Source organism: Drosophila obscura, unplaced genomic scaffold (assembly GCF_018151105.1).
Source record: "Drosophila obscura isolate BZ-5 IFL unplaced genomic scaffold, ASM1815110v1 contig_4, whole genome shotgun sequence".
Lineage (NCBI taxonomy): Eukaryota > Metazoa > Arthropoda > Insecta > Diptera > Drosophilidae > Drosophila > Drosophila obscura.
In genome coordinates this window covers 7,828,709-7,847,299 of record NW_024542828.1, presented here as the reverse complement: position 1 = coordinate 7,847,299, position 18,591 = coordinate 7,828,709, and the positions used below count along the sequence as shown (strand labels likewise).

Here is an 18,591-nt window from a genome sequence, read left to right as displayed (position 1 = left end):
TAAAAAGTATTCATACAAAAAAAAAAACACTGTATTTATGGGGTTGGTTTTTGCACTTAATCTCTTAACATCTATCTACGTATCCTACGGTTGTAGGACTAGAACTAGATTGCCTTGGCATAGTTCTTTACCCACTGCTGGGCCTCCTGCATTACCTTGGCCTCGGTCGCCTTGGTGCCATGCTCTTTCTCCAGCTCCAGATACTTTTTGTAGATCACTTGCATCTTCTCGGGCTTCAGCTTCTGCTGCACAGCACGATCCAAAACGTTTCTATAGGGAGTATAGGAAATATTACATATTAAGAAATATATTTGAGGTGATAATATATGGAATAGAACTCAAAAAGAGCAGCGGACACAAATGACTGCCCTGCGGAACACCTCCCTAGTTTACATTACAATTCTATTTGGTTAAGCTTACCTCGCCGACTCAATTTGTCCTGTTTTGATCAGCATATCCACGTAGACAGACCAGATGTCAATGCGTTTCGGATATGAGGTCACAATGTCGTCGAGCAGCGTCTGCGCCATGTCCTTGTCATCGTTCTTCTCGTACAACTTGGCATAGGCCACAATGCAGTTGATGTCTGATTGAAGCAAGATGCAAGCAGCGGATTAATTATAGCTATCAAAAATGATTAAATGGTTATGCTTACGCTCTAGATTTGGCAGCGAGCGCAGGGCACGTTGCAGCAGCGAATGAACCTGATCGGATTTGCCCAGCCAGAAGTAGCCTTCGGCCACCAGACGCCACACCTTTGCCTCCGACTTGAACTTCTTCAGCAGTATGGCAAGCACTGGGGCGAGGCGCTCGCGCTGATTGTTCTTCTTCAGAATGTCCACGACACTGATGTACGTCTCCAGGGGATCATTGCTCTGCAGCGCCTCCTTGAGCACCTCATCAAAGTTGTTGCCATAGGCGAGCTCCATGTTGAGCAGGGCACTCCAAATGTTTCTCAGTTCCTGCGGTTCGCGGAACGAAATCGTTGCGATGGCTCTTCTGGCCAGATCGCGTGCCTTCTCAATCTCCGTGTTCGACAGAAGGAACGAAATGTACTTCAGCCAGGACATGCTGTTGTTTGGCTGCGCAATCACCAGTCGTTCGTACTGATCGATGGTCTCCAGACGTGCCTGGGGATCGGCATTGCGTTCCTCTATCTCCCGCAGTCGCTGCTCTTCCTTGACTTCCGCTTTGGCTTTCTCCTTGGCACTGAGACGTTTCTTTTTGTTGGCGTTCGTTTGAGTTTCGGCAGCTGTTGGCTCAGCATCCTCCTCGTCGCTGGACGCATCTTTCGTCTGGCCCAAATCGCTCTCCCAGAAATTGGCAACGCCTGGCATGCGTGCCTTTGCCGCCTCATTCTGTATGGCATTGCCCTTGGCTGCCTCGGCATTTGCCTTTGCACTCTTGGCTGGTAATTTGTCCTCAAAGAATTTGCCATTCTGCTTTTTAGTTGGTGTCTCCTTCGCGATGCCATTTGTCAGTGGCTGACTCTTCTTCTGTCCATTGGTTGGCTGTACTGCCTCTTCCGCCTTTCGCTTTGTGGGCGTTGGCTCTGCTTTGGCCTTGGTCTTCTTGGTCTTGACTGGAGCTGCCTCTGCCACTGCCTCAAGCTTGGCCTTCTTAGCCTTAACTGGACCCAGGGGTTCTTCTGCTGTCGCTGCCGGTCGCTTTGTGGCCTTCCATAATCGCCAGACCGTCTCCGGCACAGCGATGGGCAGCTCTTCGTGTATGAATCCAATGTTGCAGAAATCTCCGGGCCGCAGACCCGCACTGCCCGAGTTCTCCACATCGTTGGCATGCAGTCGCACGGGACAGATGACCAGCGGATTGCTGCCCTTCTTCAGTGAGCAGACGATAACGGTGTCCAGTTTCAGCAGAACCTTTGCCTTCATGCCCGTCTTGCCAATGAGATTGCTGGGTATCAGCCATTCGGTGTTGATGTGCTCAATATCCATCTTCTTGGTGCTGACAAGCAGCAGATCCTCGGCATAATCGATCCACAGGATAACAGCGGGCTGCTTGCTGCCCACCTGAGGGGTGACGGCGTTGCCTGCCGGAGCCAAACTGGAGACCAGCAGAGCCTTCACCTTCGGACAGCCCTCTACGGTATACAACCAATCGTTGGACACTGGATCAATGCCCTTGAATACCACGCTGATGGTTGCCCCCAAAGTGAATTTGCCAATGGGTGCGGACTTCTCCTTCAGCACAGACTTAATCTGCAGCAATTCATCGAAGTAGCTGCAAGGGAAATACAAAATTACTATAAAGAATCATTCATGGGGTTGGGTTTTTGACGGCTCTTTTACCTCTCCACCAGCTTGGCCGTGTCGCTCAGATCACCGCTCCACACATCCGTGAGTTTAGCGGAGACTGTGAGCGTCTTGGTCTCCACAGATTTGCTGAGAATCTTGACGTATAGCAGCTGATCGGGCGAGAGATCAACGGGCAGTGCCCGCACGGCATTCAGGCGCAGCATCTTAACGTGCACTTTGACCACCTTGTTGTAGTCGCGTATGGCCACCATAAGATCCACCACCTGATCGGTGGACACATTTTTCACATACGCCCGCACTATGTCACCCACTTGGACGGTCTTCCAGTCGGTGGTCAGCTGGCCACTAAAATAGGGCACATCGCGCAGACTGAAAATGTTCTGGCCAATGCAAGCGGCCTCCGTGTGCGAGCCCACCGGATGGATACGCTTCTGGGCGGCAATCAGTTCCACGTGATCCGACAGCAGACTGGATGGAATGAGACCCAGAAATTCTTCTACCTTGGGCTCTGCTTCCTCATCGTTTGCGTCTGTGTCTGCATCTTCATCCTCATCCTCATCGGCGGGGTAGGTGATTTTCATCTCGAGACCTGAATCCAGGGCATTGGTTATCTCCACTGGACAGATTTCGCCCAGCTGGAACTTATCCTCGGGCAGGGTCAGCGTGATTTGATCCTTGTTGCGACTGAGTATCCGAAACGTTGTGGTTTGGCCCTCAAAAAAGGACAGCGAACTCTTCTCACTTAGATTCTGGCGATGGAGGACACCCTTGATGCCATCACCGAATTTTACCAGGATATAGCCGGGCTCACAGCGGACAACGGTGCCCAGGTAGACGCCACCTTCTTGGGCAGCCGACAGATTGGTCAACAGTTTGGCATCCTTTCGCAGGTATTCGCTGCGATTGCTCAGATAGCACATCTGCCGATCCACGCTGATGTCGAGGACGCGACAGCGCAACCGTTGGCCCACCTCGTAGCGCAGATTGTTGGCCAGGTAGAGCTGATCAATGATGCCATTCAGCCGGCCAATCTTCACCGTCCAGCCGTTGATCTTCTCATCCTTTTTGATCATTTTGGCGGTGACAATGTCCCCCGGGTTGAGATCTTCCAGGCTGTAGAGCTTCTCATTGACCAGATTGGGATCGTCGGAGCAGTAGTATGATGATTCGAACATATCGTAGCCGAGAACGCGTACTTTGTGCTTGGTTTTGCGACCGTATTTGGACAGCACCTCGTCCTTGTCGTAGTTACCCTTGAAGTTGGCCTTGATGGAGCTATAGGAAAGGATGCCCTTTAGCTTTTTATTGAGCAGCAGCACCACACCACCACTGCCCAAGCGCAGCACTTTGGCCTTCTCCACGATGGAGCCTTTCTTCAGCGGCTCCGCCGGCTCCTGCTCATCCTCGTCTTCTGCTCTCTGCTTGATGTCCAAATTGAGCGTCAAGTAGACAAGCTTAGTCAGCGGCATGACATACAGCACACGGGCACTGTACTCCTCGTTCAGTTCGTAGTCCTCGGGCGTCTCCAGGCCATTGGATAGATGATGTTCGTTTACGTAGGCGGTGAATGATTCGTTCATGATGCTGCCCTTGAGGCCATCCTTCAGCTGCTTGGACACCTTAAATCTGACTATGCTGCCGGGCAGAATGTAGTCCAGATTCGATTCATTTTGGCTCTTGATCTTCAAGGCGTCTTGCGTCACATGGACGCAGGTGCAGCTGCTAGTGCTGGCATCGTGTTTCACTTGCTTCACTTTGAGGAACGCCAATTGTCCCACATGCAACGTTTGCTCCGCCGATTCACAGGCCACGAAGGCGGTCAGGCCCTGGATGCCCGTTTCAATCACATAGCCATGCTCCAGGGCCTCGGATATGGCACCGGAGAAGACAAATCCCTTCTTGATGTTCTTGTGGTGCAGCCTGTCATGGACATCGGCTGGCTTGAGGGACAACAGCACGGAGGGTCGATTGCTGCCAGGTTTTTCTGTTTTGATGGCTTTGCCATACACAATGCTGCCCACTGGGAAGAGCTCCATCAGGTCGTGATAGTCACTCGTCTCGCCAGCCATTGCTGACTTAGCTACGCGTGTGTATGCCTCCGATATATCCATCACCTGGGTACGGGCTGTCATTCGGCCAGGTATGGCGATCTGCAGAGTAGTGGCGTTGGCTTCCTTGACTACACCCATTACCAGCATATCCTCCTGTAGGGTGTCCAGCCTGAGCGTTTCCGCGGATGCCGATTCCAGCTGATCATTGTATTCTTCGGTGAGCTCCTTCAGGAAGCTATCCTTTGCCTTGGTTTGCTGTCCCTTTTTAGCCTTCTTCTGTGTCGCACCAAAAATCTGAAAAAACAGGGGGGAAAATGTACAAACTGAACGGAAAAACTGTTGCTGCGCAAGCCTACAATATTTGCGTTTGCTGATTTGGCCTCTGCATGGATTATGCCGCCACGCGGGAAACTTTTTTCAGTAGGAACCATTGTTAAAACTTAATTTTATTGCTTTTAAAATCAAAAATTAAACATCAACGTGCCCTCCCTTCTACACACGTGCGTCGTTGCTGGAACAGTGCTGCGAAACGTCAAAGACAAAGTGGTAGGAAACTGTTGCTGCATGAAAAGCGGCCTCCTTTTAAATATATAATAATCTTATAAAAAAAAACTAAATATTAATCAATAAAATCCACAATTTGAATAATTAAACTTATGTATTTAGTGGATTTATTGTGTTATTAGAAATATATTCAAAAATTGCTTTGCGCGGAATAAGTGCTGCAAAATACGCAAAGTCAAACACAATGACGCGCGCGACATTGTTCCACCTGCTAGTTACCATGTAAAATAAGTACCTTCTTTGTTTAAACCCAATTTTATAAGTAATCCAATAAATGGGAGTCCCTTAAATAAGCCAGATTGTAGAAAATTGATTCATCAATCGGATATAATAATAAGTACATGTACATGATGAAAACGAGATGGTATATTTTTGATCGTCAGACGGGTATCTTTTATTGATACATCTGCGGTCACACTGCCGGCACCGGCCCACATGTTGAAATTTTGTAAAAATGCAGACTTTACGTGAATTTACGCGTAAAACTAAGCGTGGAAACATCCTGAAGATTGTACGAGAGCATTACCTGCGTGATGACATCGGCTGCGGCTCGGATCTGTGCAAATATTGCTTTCAAAACGAGGTTTATCAGTTGACGTCGCAGCATGAGATCGCCAGCAGCCTCTTCAAGTTTCCCCACTACCTGGTGTTGGACACCAATGTGGTGCTCGATCAGATCGATGTGCTGGAGGAGGACGTGTTGCACAATGTGATTGTGCTGACCACAGTGCTGAACGAGGTGAAGCACAAAAGCTCGTCCATCTACAAGCGCTTCAACGAGATCATTCACGATCGCACCAGGAATTTCTATGTTTTCGTTAATGAGCATCACAAGTAAGTGGAAGCCCACGCCACGAGGGAGCCCTAAAGATAGATAGTACAAACGTTTTATTGCAGGGACACGTATGCCGATCGGGATCCGGGTGAAACTGCCAACGATCGCAATGATCGCGCCATTCGGATGGCCACCAAGTGGTATGACACCCATCTGGAGACATCGCAGTCGTCCAAGGAGTTTGAGCGAAGCGGCAGGGCCAATACTCGTGTTGTCCTGATCACCGACGATGCCGGTAATCGCGCCAAAGCGGAGGCAGAAGGTATTTTGGTTGCCACAGCCAGTGAGTATGTGAAATCTCTGGAGGAATTCCCCCTGCTGGTGGACAAATTGTCGCACAAAACGTTCGACAACGAGAAGCAAGCATTGCCGCAGTATCCAGCCCATTTGAGCATGAAGCAGGTGCTCGAAGGTCTGCGCCTGAAAAAGCTGTTGCAGGGAGCCTTCCAGGCCTCCAGAGAGAACTACCTCGAAGGCAGCGTCAATGTGGAGACGTACGAGAAGGGCGTAGGTTTCCAGACTATAACTTTTTGCTAATAACTTTGTCTAATTTGCATTTCTCTTTCAAAAGATTCTAATTCAAGGCCGAGAGTTTCTTAACCGTGCGGTGGATGGCGACTTGGTGGCGGTGGAACTTCTGCCGGAAAGCGAGTGGTCGGCGCCCAGTGAGATTGTACTGGAGGAGAAGAACGTCTACGCTGACGATGTGCCCAGCGAGGAGCGTGCCGAGGAGGAGAAGGACATGCTGCAGCAAGTCCAGCAAGCGGCCGCTGCCGCCTCCGCAGAGCGCATTCCCACTGGCCGGATTGTGGGCATCGTGCGCCGCAAGTGGCGGCAATACTGTGGCATCTTGCAGCCCAGCCTGATTGAGAACACGAATCGTCATATTTTTGTGCCCGCCGATCGCAAGATTCCACGCATCCGCATAGAGACGCGTCAGGCGGCCAAACTGCAGAATCAGCGTATCATTGTGACGATCGATACGTGGCCCCGGAACTCGCGCTATCCGCAGGGGCACTTTGTGCGCTCTCTGGGACCGCTCGGGGACATGGCCACTGAGAATGAGGTGATACTGCTGGAGCACGATGTCCCCCACTGCAAGTTCTCGGAGGAAGTGCTCAGCTTTCTGCCAAAAATGCCCTGGTCCATCACCGCGGAGGACTATGCCAAGCGTGTGGATCTGCGTGATCTGTACATTTGTTCGGTGGATCCGCCCGGCTGCACGGACATCGATGATGCTCTCCATTGTCGCGAGCTGCCCAATGGCAATTTCGAGGTGGGCGTCCACATAGCCGATGTCAGTCACTTTATTCGGCCCGGTAATGCCATGGACCAGGAGGCTGCTGCCCGCGGCACCACCGTGTATTTGGTGGGCAAGCGCATAGACATGGTGCCCGAGTTGCTTAGCTCCAATCTGTGCTCGCTGGTGGGCGGCGTCGAGCGTTTTGCCTTCTCCTGTGTGTGGGAGGTGGACAAGGAGGCGAATGTGATTGACAAACGCTTCCACAAGAGCGTGATCAAGTCGAAGCGAGCCATGACATACGAGGAGGCGCAGGTACTGATCGATGATGAGACACAGCAAAATGAAATTGCCAAATCTCTAAGGCATCTGAATCGTCTGGCCAAGATCCTCAAGAAGCGACGCATGGATAATGGGTAATGGACAGAAAATTACAGCAATTTATATTCCATTCTATTATAATTTATATTTTTTAGTGCCCTGGTTCTGGCCTCACCTGAGATTCGTTTTCAGGTGGACAGCGAAACGCATGAGCCGCTCGAGGTGGAGGCCAAGCAGATGCGCGAAACCAACTCCATGGTAGAGGAATTCATGTTGCTGGCCAATATCACAGTGGCGGAGCACATTGCCTCCGAGTTCACTGAATGCGCTGTCCTGCGTCGCCATCCCAAGCCACCGGCCACCAATTTTGATCCGCTGGTTAAGGCTGCCCGCTATCAGGGCTTCCAGGTGGACATAGAGTCGGGCCTCGTGCTGTCACACTCGCTGGACAAGTGCGTGAAGGAGGACAATCCATATTTCAATACGATGATTCGCATTTTAACCACTCGCTGCATGATGCAGGCAGTTTACTTCATCAGCGGCAGCCTGCAGAAGGAGGAGTTCTTCCATTACGGCCTGGCCGCGCCCATTTACACACATTTCACATCGCCCATTCGCCGGTACTCGGACATAATGGTGCATCGGCTGCTGGCCGCTTCGATTGGGGCCGACAGCACATATGCCCAGCTGCTGGAGCGCAAATCGAATGAGGAGCTGTGCCACAACCTCAACTATCGTCATAAGATGGCTCAGTATGCGGGACGCGCCTCAGTGGGTCTCAACACGCATCTATTTTTCCGCGGCAAGGAGGAGGACGAAGAAGCGTATGTCCTTATACCCATAGAATCCATTTGCAACCCTGTTCACACTTCTGTTCCCTTTAGCTATGTCCTGTTCGTGCGAAAGAATGCCCTGCAAGTGCTCATACCCAAGTACGGCCTCGAGGGCACTTTGTATTTGAAGACCGACAAAGACGGCAAGGATGGCGTGGAGCGCACCAAGAGCGAGATCATATTCACATTCAATGAGGAGGATCACACGCAGCGGTGCGGCAATGTGGTTTTCCATTCCTTTGATCCAGTCACTGTACGTTTGAGTCTGGATTCGTCCAATGTGCAGCACGAGAAGTTGGTCTTTCGACTGGTCAAGCCCTACATCAAGGGATTCAGTGTGGAGCCAACTACAGATGCGGATAATCCACCCGCAAAAAAGACCAAGAAGGATAATAAAAAGAAGAACTAAGAGGCACTCATATTCTTATTCATTCTACACTTTCTTTTTGTAACTAAGTTAAGCTGATAAAAAAATATTAAATTACATTACTATTTTGTGTATACGGCAGAAAGGCTTATTTTTTATGAATTATTAATCTGACTCTGTTCAATATTATATCCATAAATCGTTTATTAGTTCATTAGTTACAATTTCTTTATGTGCTACTCGTCCTCAGCAAAGTTATCATCTGTTCTTTTATCACTTCATTGTAGTAAATGCCTGCAGTATGTTCCAGTAGAAACTTTACATCATGATGCCTTCCTCTTTGTACCCTCGAATAATTATTCGCTGTATTTTCAGTTATTTCCATTCAATCACCACAATTCAAAAATCCTGTGCAAGGTGATATAAATTTCTTACCAACGCATTCTTTTTTATGAGTATCTGCGCTGCAGATAATTTTGCGTATAAATTAAGAAAGTGCAGCACGTTTGCGTTTTTTTAGTTTTTAAGAAAGAAATTTGGTGTGGTTAAATTGTAAGTTATAGGTATGAGGTTCCATGGATCATAATTATAGCCAGAATGAAGAAATTAATTTTCAGTTGTTTCCCCCGCCCTCTCCTGCTACTCATTCTCTTTCTCGCTCTCACACTATGCCGCGGTTGTACGCGAGCGCTCTCTACCGGAGTTGATGTAGAATCTAAATGGTACATGTATAATCTCCATTTTTTTTTTTAGCTCTAAAAAATCATAAGCACAAAAATGTATATACTGACTGAGTACGCGTATAAGTAGAGTCGCGTACCCAGAAGCGACTCACACGTTCCTTCTCGTTTTTGTCTCGTGCTATGTAATTTATTTTCGAGTGTTTAGTTTTTCCGTATGCTTAAATTATAATTCCTAGTACCATCTTATAACAAACAATAATTCCTTCTGCTTCTTAAAGTACCTGCTAATCCTAACATAGCTCTCCCCTAATTAGTAAAAATATTTTTAATATTGCTTACGAGTGTTGCACGTCAATGTCCTCTTTGCGCCTCTTTTTTTTAAATGTTCCGTCATATCATCGTTCCAGTTCTCTCTCTCTGTCTCTCTCTGTCTGTCGCTCGATGGGTATTTGCTGAGAATTTCCAAAAAGCACCTTTGATCGACGACTAATTCTTAAAGGTTCTGGCAACTGTCTACTTGTCGTTCTACATTTAGCAGTTCCATTGCAAGGTCTCGACTACAGTGCGACGGTTGTGTTCTGTTTTCAGCTGGCTTGAACGGATACATCATATAGGATATACTTCTTACATAGCCCTGCAAAACCTCTAAAACTCTTCTAATAATTAAAAAGAGAGACAGATAATATATATCTAATATGGAACCAGGTGCAAGTGCAGTGAATTATGTGAATTACGAAGGCAGTAAGTTATATCCCAAATGGTGGAAAGAAGCGTGAGATTATCTGACCCCCCCTCGTTCTATAAATTCAAAACTGTGTTGGAATAGAATTATATTTAATTGGTTAATTAATTGCAGAAGGGACACATAACCTTTAACACTGTTCAAATAAAAAAAACCTTCGATTCGATGCGTAAATAAGTTTTAAACTGTGCTACATATACATATGTATTTATATATATATATATGCGTATACTCAAGTATATAAAAACTTTCGATTCGATGCGCAAATTCCCACTGAACGATATAATTGATTGGAGTTCAATTCTACGGCTCATTAGCTTATGCAACAGCACGCAGGAGGAGACTTAGAGGAGTCCAAGCTTCAGGTTCAAGCCCGACGACAATGACGTGTGATGGATTATGTTCCGTGTGTCTGTCTACTATGTCTGGCTGGCTGGCTATATACTCGTACTATGTACGACTGCGAGTAGTACGAGTATATAGCAATCAGTTGAGTGATTTTTTTTCTAATTTATAATTCGATTCGGCTCAATGGCGTGCGTTGTGTAAGGTGTAAAAAAATGGTGTAAATTAGTTTAGGCGCCTAAATTTATGCACCAACTTAGTATGCAGCCCAAGAAGCAGAACATCGAACACCTTCAGCTTGGACGCAGGCAGGACAATGAACCCCCCCGACAACGTCTTACTAATGGCCCATCTTTCCCGTCTTTCGTCTCTACTGTACAGGTGCCTCTATTGGCGGCATGCCCATCGAGGCACACGATCCCATTTATTTGGAGGCCTATCGTCAGAGTATTCAGAATCCGGCGGCCTTCTGGGAGGAGCAGGGACACCTGTTGGACTGGGACCGGCCCTGGCAGCAGGTGCTGGACAACAGCAATCCACCCTTCACCAAGTGGTATGTGGGTGGCTATCTGAATGCCTGCTACAATGCCATCGATCGGCACATTCTGGCCGGCAGGGGCGAGAAGGTGGCCCTCATCCATGACAGCCCACTGACGGGAACGGTGCGTCGCGTCACCTACCAGGAGCTCTATGACCAGATCATCCTCCTCGCCGGTGGCCTGTCCAAAATGGGCGTGGTCAAGGGGGATCGTGTGGTGATCTACATGCCGCTGATACCCGAAACGATCATTGCCATGCTGGCCATCGTTCGCTTGGGCGCCGTTCATTCGGTGGTCTTTGGCGGCTTTGCCGCCCGCGAGCTCTGCTCACGGATCGAGCATGTGGAACCGAAGCTGGTGATTGCCTCGAATGTGGGCGTGGAGCCGGGCAAGGTTGTACCCTATCTGGACATCCTCCACTCGGCCATCAACATGTCGCGCTGGCGTCCGCCCCAGCGCAACATCATCTTCATGCGGGAGAACGTCTCCGTGGACACTGTGGACGAAGGCGCGGATGTGCTCTGGTCCGATGTGCTGGCCATGGCCGATGCCAGCCAACCGATTGCCTGTGTGCCCATCGAGGCCAACGATCCGCTGTACATCCTTTACACCTCGGGCACCACCGACAAGCCAAAGGGTGTGCTCCGCACCATTGGCGGCCATCTGGTGGCCCTGATGTACACGCTGAAGCGCATCTACGGCATTGGGCCGGGCGACACTTGGTGGGCCGCCTCCGATATGGGCTGGGTGGTGGGTCATTCGTACATTTGCTATGGTCCCCTGTGCCTGGGCGCCACCAGCGTCATGTACGAGGGCAAACCGGATCGCACCCCAGATCCGGGCCAGTACTTCAGGTGAGTGTCGGGTGTGCTCCGGTGTGGTTGATTCTCCCTCCACTCTCTCTCTCTTATTTGCAGGATCATCGATCAGTACAAGGTGCGTGCGATCTTTTCGGTGCCCACCTCCTTCCGGGTGATACGTCGCGCCGATCCGGACATCAGCTATGGTCGGCAGTACTCTATGAAATCGCTGCGTGCCATTTTCATTGCCGGCGAGCACTGCGACTATGAGACCAAAACGTGGATCGAAAATACCTTCAAGGTGCCGGTGCTGAACCACTGGTGGCAGACGGAGACGGGCTCGGCGGTGACGGCCACCTGTCTGGGCTATCAACAGAGTCTCAGTCCGCCCACCTACTCCACGGGCATGCCCCTGATGGGCTATGATGGTAAGAGCGGGCTACCTACCCCAAGCTGCTGCTAGTATTTATATTTCTACTGCGCACCTCTTGCAGTCAAAATCCTCAAGCCCGATGGCAGCGAGTGTGAACCCTCGGAGCTGGGCAGAATTGTGCTGAAGCAGCCCCTGCCGCCGGGCAACATGGCCACGCTCTACAAGAACGAGGAGCTCTTCCGCAAGTTGTACTTTCAAAAGTTTCCAGTGAGTTTTTCCCAGTCGATCGCTCCCACACTAGGATTAAAACTCCCCCCCTTGTAGGGCTACTACGACACCATGGATGCTGGCTACAAGGATGAACGTGGCTACATATTCGTGACGGCACGCGACGATGATGTCATCAATGTGGCCGGACATCGTTTGTCCACCTCCAGTTTGGAGGATGCCGTACTCCGGCATCCCGATGTGGTCGATGTGGCCGTTTTTGGTGTGCCCGAGCCGACCAAGGGCCAGGTGCCGCTCTGCCTGTACATACCCGTCGATAATTGCCGAAAAACGGACGCCAAACTCTCGACGGAGATCATTAAGCTGATTCGCGATGTGGTGGGGCCCATTGCCGCCTTTCGGCTGATCACCGCGGTGAACAATCTGCCACGCACCCGCTCCGGCAAGACGATGCGCAAGGCCATGGCGGATTTTGCACGCAATGAGCGTGTGATCCTGCCGGCCACAATCGACGATGCGAGCGTCTTCATCGAGATACGGCGTGCCCTGCAGCAGCTGGGCTATGCGATGTCCGCCCCCGATCCCATTGTGGCCAAGCTGCTCGACTGAATGCACATAATCGTCGTAGCCATCTACACAACTCCCATGAACAAAATAATAAAACTTAAAACCAATTTCTAAGTGCTGCTCCATCGATTACACGGCGTAGGTAGGCCGTGCCAGTGGGAGAATATTGTAATTTAAATGGTAATCGTATGGCCTAACCCCTCCGATCAATCGCTTCCCTTCCCTTTTGCACTTTTGACGCACTATTTCGCATACTCGTTCGCACCACTTTGAAGCCCACCCAATCAGTTTATTCAAATTTTGTGCAAATTTCGAGCTGACATTGTTGCTTGTTGATTGTTGCCCTTCACTGGCCCTGCCCCGCCCCTCCCCTCCACTACCACTACCACTACTCTCCTCAGCCAGCACATATGGCATTTGCCATTGCATTATGCGGTCTGGTCTGGTCTGATGTTTGCTGGCTCTCGGAACATGACAGATGACAGCGCACTGTAACCCAATTAGTGCGGCAGCATGGTGTGGGCGGGCATCAGCCACAATATGTTGCACTAACCAAAGAGAATGGAAGAGGCAAACATACGCATACTTTTATTCGATTATGCCACATGTTAAATGGACTGCAGGACTCTTCAGATATCTCTGGAATTGGCACTGTTCCGCGTTGGCCAGCCACATTTATATTTGGATTAAACGGAGCTTCTTTCACCGTAGCCTCCACATTTCGTTTGTACTGCTAAGGGGTCTTCAGTAAATGGGCTTAGTGAAGCTGTAAATGAGCCTCCCTTGAGACAGTCGCTCAGAGCCGCTCGATATTGATTTAATTATGATCCCATTTGGGCCTCACAGAACCTCCCCAGTGTGCGCACTTTAATGATGATGATAATAATTCCTTGACAAATATCCGTATACTCCGTATAATTTTCGGAATATCGACGTTGAGCGTTTTGATCAGGATATATCCCTGTTAAAGTCTATTCTGAGGCTCTAGTGCACAGGCGTAACTAGATACCAATCGATGCCACAACCATCCTAAATGTTGCATCCTAAATACCTTCAACATCACAGACAAGCAATTTGGTTAGCATTTTGTTACTTTTTGGCAGTTCCCACTGCATTACGTGGCTGGAGTGTGGATGTCTGACGTCACAGTCGAAAATGTTCCCCTACAAATGGATGAATGGATGGATGAATGCTTAGCATGCGAAACACGGACTGGATAAAATTAATTGCAGCGCTTCGCCTGCAAATCCCAGCATCATAAACGGAAGATTACTTACATTGCTTACGCATCTGCAGAGCATCCGAGCACCTGAAGTGCAGCAGCAGCGAGCAGCGGCAAAACTTTAAAGTGGCTTCTTAAAGGGCGTCGCGTCGCGTGGAGTCCTGCCATTGCAATGGGCCATTTACGAGTACATTAATCGCCATAACTACCTATAAATATTGGGGGCGGCTTGTGACGGTGGCTGACAACACTGATCATAAAATATCAGCAGCTTTTACAACATAATTAAGAGAGCTGATAAAGTTATAAAATAGATAAACATATTGGGCCACTGCAGTGGCCCGTTCCCGTGCCTCGAGTGGGTCCGGGTGCCGTGCGTTCTCTGGTCGGAAAGTTTTGTTAAGTACACACAATGGCGGCGCATCGTGCTTTGGTCGGTGTCCGTGGCGTATGGGTAATATTTGAGCACGCCCACTAAGCAGGCAGCAGCATCCTGGCAGCAGCGCAACATGTGGCATCACACCCTACCCCCGTCCCTGGGCGTGTGACTGTGTGTATGTGTGTGTGTGTGCCAGCCAATGGCAGTCGAGGATTCCGCCGCAGCGGAAGTAAATAAAAGCGGATGTCCTGTCCCGATAGACCATCATTCGAGTGCTTGCGTTCAACAAGTCCAGCCACAAGGAGAGCAGCAGAGCAGCCCGCATCCAGTGACAAACGCGTTAAATAAACTACATCTAGTTTGTTTGTCTTCGAATTTCTCTCTTCGAAAGCCCTCATATATCAACCACTAAGTATTATCAGGTTCGTATTAGCATCCCATTTTGTGCACAGTGAAGTGATGATTAGAACTATATGTCCGTGAAATTTGTACAGTTTGAGAGCCTTAAAAATTTTGGAGATAGTTTTTAGATTTTAAAGTGAAAAAATTATAGAGTTTTATTGACTTATTTTTCATTGTCTGATGATGAACCATAATAGATGAGCATTTATTTTAACCTGTTTAAATTGTTTACAAAGAATACCTGCGTCTTCAGATGTTTCCAAACAGTTGAAAATAATTTTGAAATAGGAACTCTTAATGATTCAATTTATTACCTATCAAAACTCTGACTTTGGAGCATGAAATGGAGTTACAATTTAGGCCACAAAGCACCCATACTAGTACCCGAATAGATGTACTTATCATATATTAATTTCTGACATCTAAATATTAGAAATATTTAATTAATTTCTCTTTTTATAGTAGAAAGAATTTTATTTCGACTTTTTAGTGGATCCCAAGATCCAAATTAAAATTTTTAACATATGTGAACACCAAGAAAATATTTATTTCAGTTGGATTTTAATATTTATGGCATAGTCAAGAGTAAAAATATATAATTTCAAAATTGCAAAATACAACTTAATATGAACGAAATCAACGAAATATATACATTTTTAATTGCATATATTTATAATAATTTAAAGCTGTATTTTCTTTTGAGTATATTGTAGAAAATCCTTTTAAAACTATAGCATAAAATATTCCATATATTCCTACTCAACCCCTTTTCCATGCTCGAGCAGGCCCCAGCTGACGAAGACTGAGCCAAAACACTGTTTCTGCATGCACTGCACATTAGTTGAGCCATCGAAAACCCTAAACAAGCGACAGAGCCTGGGAACGTGCCCAGGGGCGCATCTTCCTGTAATTCTCCATCAAGGCCCACTTGCACCCACACATTTGCAGCCTTCGGCTGGGCATTCGCCTCTAAGCTAAGCAGCTGCACGGGCCACACGTTCATATGTGCCACAGGCATACAGGTGTTTGTCCACTTGCACCGCTGCTGCTCTCCGTCACACGGTGCGTATGAGTGCGCTTCCCAGCATCTCATCGGCATCATCATCACTGATGGGCCCCTCCATTCGGGGAAACATATTGTTGGGATAATGGAAACAAATTGTCTGCCGCGTAAATGTATTACAGGAGCATTAGGGCTGGGCTCGTTCCTTCGAGGGGGATTTAAATTGTATTCGGGGGGGAGGAATAGACATTAGAGCCGCGAGCTTGCAGTCGGGCATCATTCCGCTGCGCATAAGACATCGTCCTGGCAACGCGTACGGGTGCGAGAGCGGTTGGCAATCAGGCACGTAGCGTTAAGATCATTACACTTAATCAAAATTAGTTGGGGTTGGATGGATGGTAGGATGGGGACTGTTTGCCCTCGAGCCAGGATATACCTCGTATTGTGTCCTTGCTCTCCTGTTAATCGGCCAGGGATGTCAATCGCAATCTATTGCACATTTCTAAGCCGTCTTCTCTGTTGCAGCATGTCCATCGCACAGTTCTTCGTCGCCTGCTGCCTGGCCATTGTTCTGGCGACTGTGGCCAACACCCAAGCAGCCACCCAGGGCCCGCCCCTGTGCCAGGCTGGCATTGTGGAAGAGATGCCCCAGCACATCCGAAAGGTGTGCATGGCTCTGGAGAACTCCGACCAGCTGACAACGGCCCTCAAGTCGTACATCAACAACGAGGCCTCGGGTAAGCAGAAGGTTTCTTTTTGGTGCAGTACAAATCGTACTATCGTTCTATTTTATTATACTGTAGCTCTGGTGGCTAACTCTGACGATCTGATGAAGAACTACAACAAACGCACGGATGTGGATCACGTTTTCCTGCGTTTTGGCAAGCGTCGTTAGGAGAATGAAGCCGCCGGCAAATTTCAACGCAGCCCCAGTACCAACCTTGACCTCGACCTCCAACCAGAACGGACCCACGGACACAGCAGGACCTTGACCACAAACGAGCGAGCGGCAAAAAGCGTTTCTGTTCACAGAGCACAACATTTATTTTCGGCGTCTCCAGCATAGTTATGTAAATGTAATCAATGCCAACACGAAACTTATTCAATTGGAAGCTCTCTAGTTCATTAAATAGCGAAAATCGATGTATCCAATGTCTCTAGAAACTTGCACATAAAACACACACATATATATTTGTACATACATACTCAAAGACCCCCGAAAACGTTCTATCGAAAGTTGATATTTTTTTTATTTATTTAAAGTTTTCTTTTTTCTTCATTCTTTTGTTTTGTTTCTTCTTCGAATGATATTTATTGATATGATAATACAAATGGCAAGGTATAATACGTACTCTTGTTACAGTTACAAAAATATCTCACAAATATTTCCCTAGCATGAAGCACTATTATTAAATATCAATCAACAATGTAATTCCACAATTGGTTTGTTCAATAAAGACAAGTTTTCCTCTCAATATGTGAAATGCATGACAAAATGCCATTGAAACTGGTTTCTTTTGAAGGGATTATTGTCGGGATCTATCTGAAGTTTGGAAGTTATTTACTATGTCTAATAGACACTGTCTATAGATCCAATAGATAAATAAAAGTCACACAATGGGAAAAATAGTGAAATATTCATTGAATCATTGTGACTGCTTATGCTTATAATGCCAATTATTTGACTAGTGTCTGTGAAATTCTCTGCTTTATTTTGTGAAAATATTAGCTTTTTTTTTTCAACAGCTCGAACTCTTGTACGTTTAGGCCCCCAATAAACTATAATAATATATATATAATAATATATTTTTTTCAAATGCATAATCATAGTTTTTATCCCTTCAGTCAGACTTTGCAACGACTTCTCTCTGACATCCCACGGAGATCTCAAATCGAGGGGATACTGCCAAAAAAGAGATAAATTTCTCAACTTTTGGAAGCCACATGTGTTCTTCGATGGTACATCGAAAAATAGTCACTAAAATAGTCCTTATTAGTAAATAAACTCTCCATCTACTAACGCATAATAAAAACGTAACAGTATGTTATGTTTTTTAAAATTTTATTGATTTTTTATGGTACGTTTCACGCATAATTATATTTGTACTGAACTCAAAATTCAAATTTATTGAAATATTTTTTGGACGGAATCCTCGACTCATGGGTACACTTTCAAAGTTTACTGTCAGTTCCTTGTTAGCTCTAGCAACCGCAAAGATGTATATATATTTTTTATAATCTCATTAAAATAAAATAAGGGCTCAAAATTTCACGAATATTTTAACTCCATTCGGTTATAGTATTTTGATTCATTCTTTTTATTCCTTTTTGTATCATTATATATATTTTTTTATCCATTTAATTAATTTATCTCAACTCAAAAGTCATTAAAAATTGGTCAAATAATTAAAAAAAAAAATGGATAATATTTAGGTGCTGTGTATAGATAAAATTCGCGACACCAGGTACACATTCAAAGGCTACTGAAATTTCCTTAATTGCTTAAGCAAACCTATCGATTTATTATTATTCGTATCTTTTAATATATTTTAGTTCCGCCTCTTTATTACGAACTCAAAAATTAAAAAAAAATATAATTTTTTATGGACGAAATTCGCGACACATGATAGTACTTAGGGTACTAAAATTAATGAAATTTCCTGGTTAGTTCTTGCATACTCATTGATGTATATATTTTGTATAATCTTATTAAATTATATAGGGTTCCACAGATCGCTGAAATATTTGGTTCCATTCGGCTTTTGTGGTATTTTTATTCAGCCTTTTCATTACTTTGTACTTTGCTGAAAAAAAATCATTA

At 46.8% G+C, this 18,591-nt stretch overlaps 4 protein-coding genes across 4 annotated transcripts; 3 read left to right on the top strand and 1 right to left on the bottom strand.

Moving 5' to 3' along the window:
* Positions 1-7: 7 nt before the first annotated feature.
* On the bottom strand, positions 8-4,843 carry LOC111067108 (protein RRP5 homolog). Its single transcript, XM_022356151.2, has 5 exons — positions 4,684-4,843; positions 2,310-4,621; positions 656-2,241; positions 421-586; positions 8-270 (listed from the first exon to the last, which is right to left on the bottom strand). The coding sequence occupies exons 1-5, from the start codon at positions 4,756-4,758 to the stop codon at positions 105-107; spliced, it is 4,305 nt and encodes a 1,434-aa protein (XP_022211843.1). The 5' UTR covers positions 4,759-4,843; the 3' UTR covers positions 8-104.
* Positions 4,844-5,289: 446 nt separating this feature from the next.
* LOC111065353 (exosome complex exonuclease RRP44) lies at positions 5,290-8,631 on the top strand. Its single transcript, XM_022353477.2, has 5 exons — positions 5,290-5,725; positions 5,789-6,233; positions 6,298-7,382; positions 7,443-8,111; positions 8,172-8,631. Exons 1-5 carry the CDS (start codon positions 5,346-5,348, stop codon positions 8,527-8,529), a joined length of 2,937 nt encoding a protein of 978 aa, XP_022209169.2. The 5' UTR covers positions 5,290-5,345; the 3' UTR covers positions 8,530-8,631.
* Positions 8,632-9,708: 1,077 nt separating this feature from the next.
* On the top strand, positions 9,709-12,871 carry LOC111065447 (acyl-CoA synthetase short-chain family member 3, mitochondrial). The gene is made up of 5 exons (XM_022353640.2): positions 9,709-9,911; positions 10,639-11,650; positions 11,714-12,024; positions 12,091-12,236; positions 12,294-12,871. The coding sequence occupies exons 1-5, from the start codon at positions 9,866-9,868 to the stop codon at positions 12,804-12,806; spliced, it is 2,028 nt and encodes a 675-aa protein (XP_022209332.2). The 5' UTR covers positions 9,709-9,865; the 3' UTR covers positions 12,807-12,871.
* A 1,769-nt stretch (positions 12,872-14,640) lies between these two features.
* LOC111065634 (dromyosuppressin) lies at positions 14,641-17,264 on the top strand. Its single transcript, XM_022353893.2, has 3 exons — positions 14,641-14,787; positions 16,296-16,507; positions 16,574-17,264. Exons 2-3 carry the CDS (start codon positions 16,297-16,299, stop codon positions 16,663-16,665), a joined length of 303 nt encoding a protein of 100 aa, XP_022209585.1. The 5' UTR covers positions 14,641-14,787; position 16,296; the 3' UTR covers positions 16,666-17,264.
* Positions 17,265-18,591: the final 1,327 nt, after the last annotated feature.

What these genes read in the sequence shown, in the direction of transcription:
- LOC111067108 (XM_022356151.2), bottom strand. Translation starts at nt 4,758, where the DNA reads ATGGTTCCTACTGAAAAAAGTTTCCCGCGTGGCGGCATAATCCATGCA. An exon ending in AATCAGCAAACGCAAATATT is followed by an intron (nt 4,622 to 4,683) that starts GTAGGCTTGCGC and finishes CTGTTTTTTCAG; the next exon opens with ATTTTTGGTGCGACACAGAA. An exon ending in ACGGCCAAGCTGGTGGAGAG is followed by an intron (nt 2,242 to 2,309) that starts GTAAAAGAGCCG and finishes TTTCCCTTGCAG; the next exon opens with CTACTTCGATGAATTGCTGC.
- LOC111065634 (XM_022353893.2), top strand. Translation starts at nt 16,297, where the DNA reads ATGTCCATCGCACAGTTCTTCGTCGCCTGCTGCCTGGCCATTGTTCTG. An exon ending in CATCAACAACGAGGCCTCGG is followed by an intron (nt 16,508 to 16,573) that starts GTAAGCAGAAGG and finishes ATTATACTGTAG; the next exon opens with CTCTGGTGGCTAACTCTGAC.
- LOC111065353 (XM_022353477.2), top strand. Translation starts at nt 5,346, where the DNA reads ATGCAGACTTTACGTGAATTTACGCGTAAAACTAAGCGTGGAAACATC. An exon ending in AAGCGACGCATGGATAATGG is followed by an intron (nt 7,383 to 7,442) that starts GTAATGGACAGA and finishes TATATTTTTTAG; the next exon opens with TGCCCTGGTTCTGGCCTCAC. An exon ending in AAGGAGGAGGACGAAGAAGC is followed by an intron (nt 8,112 to 8,171) that starts GTATGTCCTTAT and finishes TGTTCCCTTTAG; the next exon opens with CTATGTCCTGTTCGTGCGAA.
- LOC111065447 (XM_022353640.2), top strand. Translation starts at nt 9,866, where the DNA reads ATGGAACCAGGTGCAAGTGCAGTGAATTATGTGAATTACGAAGGCA. An exon ending in TTATGTGAATTACGAAGGCA is followed by an intron (nt 9,912 to 10,638) that starts GTAAGTTATATC and finishes TCTACTGTACAG; the next exon opens with GTGCCTCTATTGGCGGCATG. An exon ending in TGTACTTTCAAAAGTTTCCA is followed by an intron (nt 12,237 to 12,293) that starts GTGAGTTTTTCC and finishes CCCCCCTTGTAG; the next exon opens with GGCTACTACGACACCATGGA.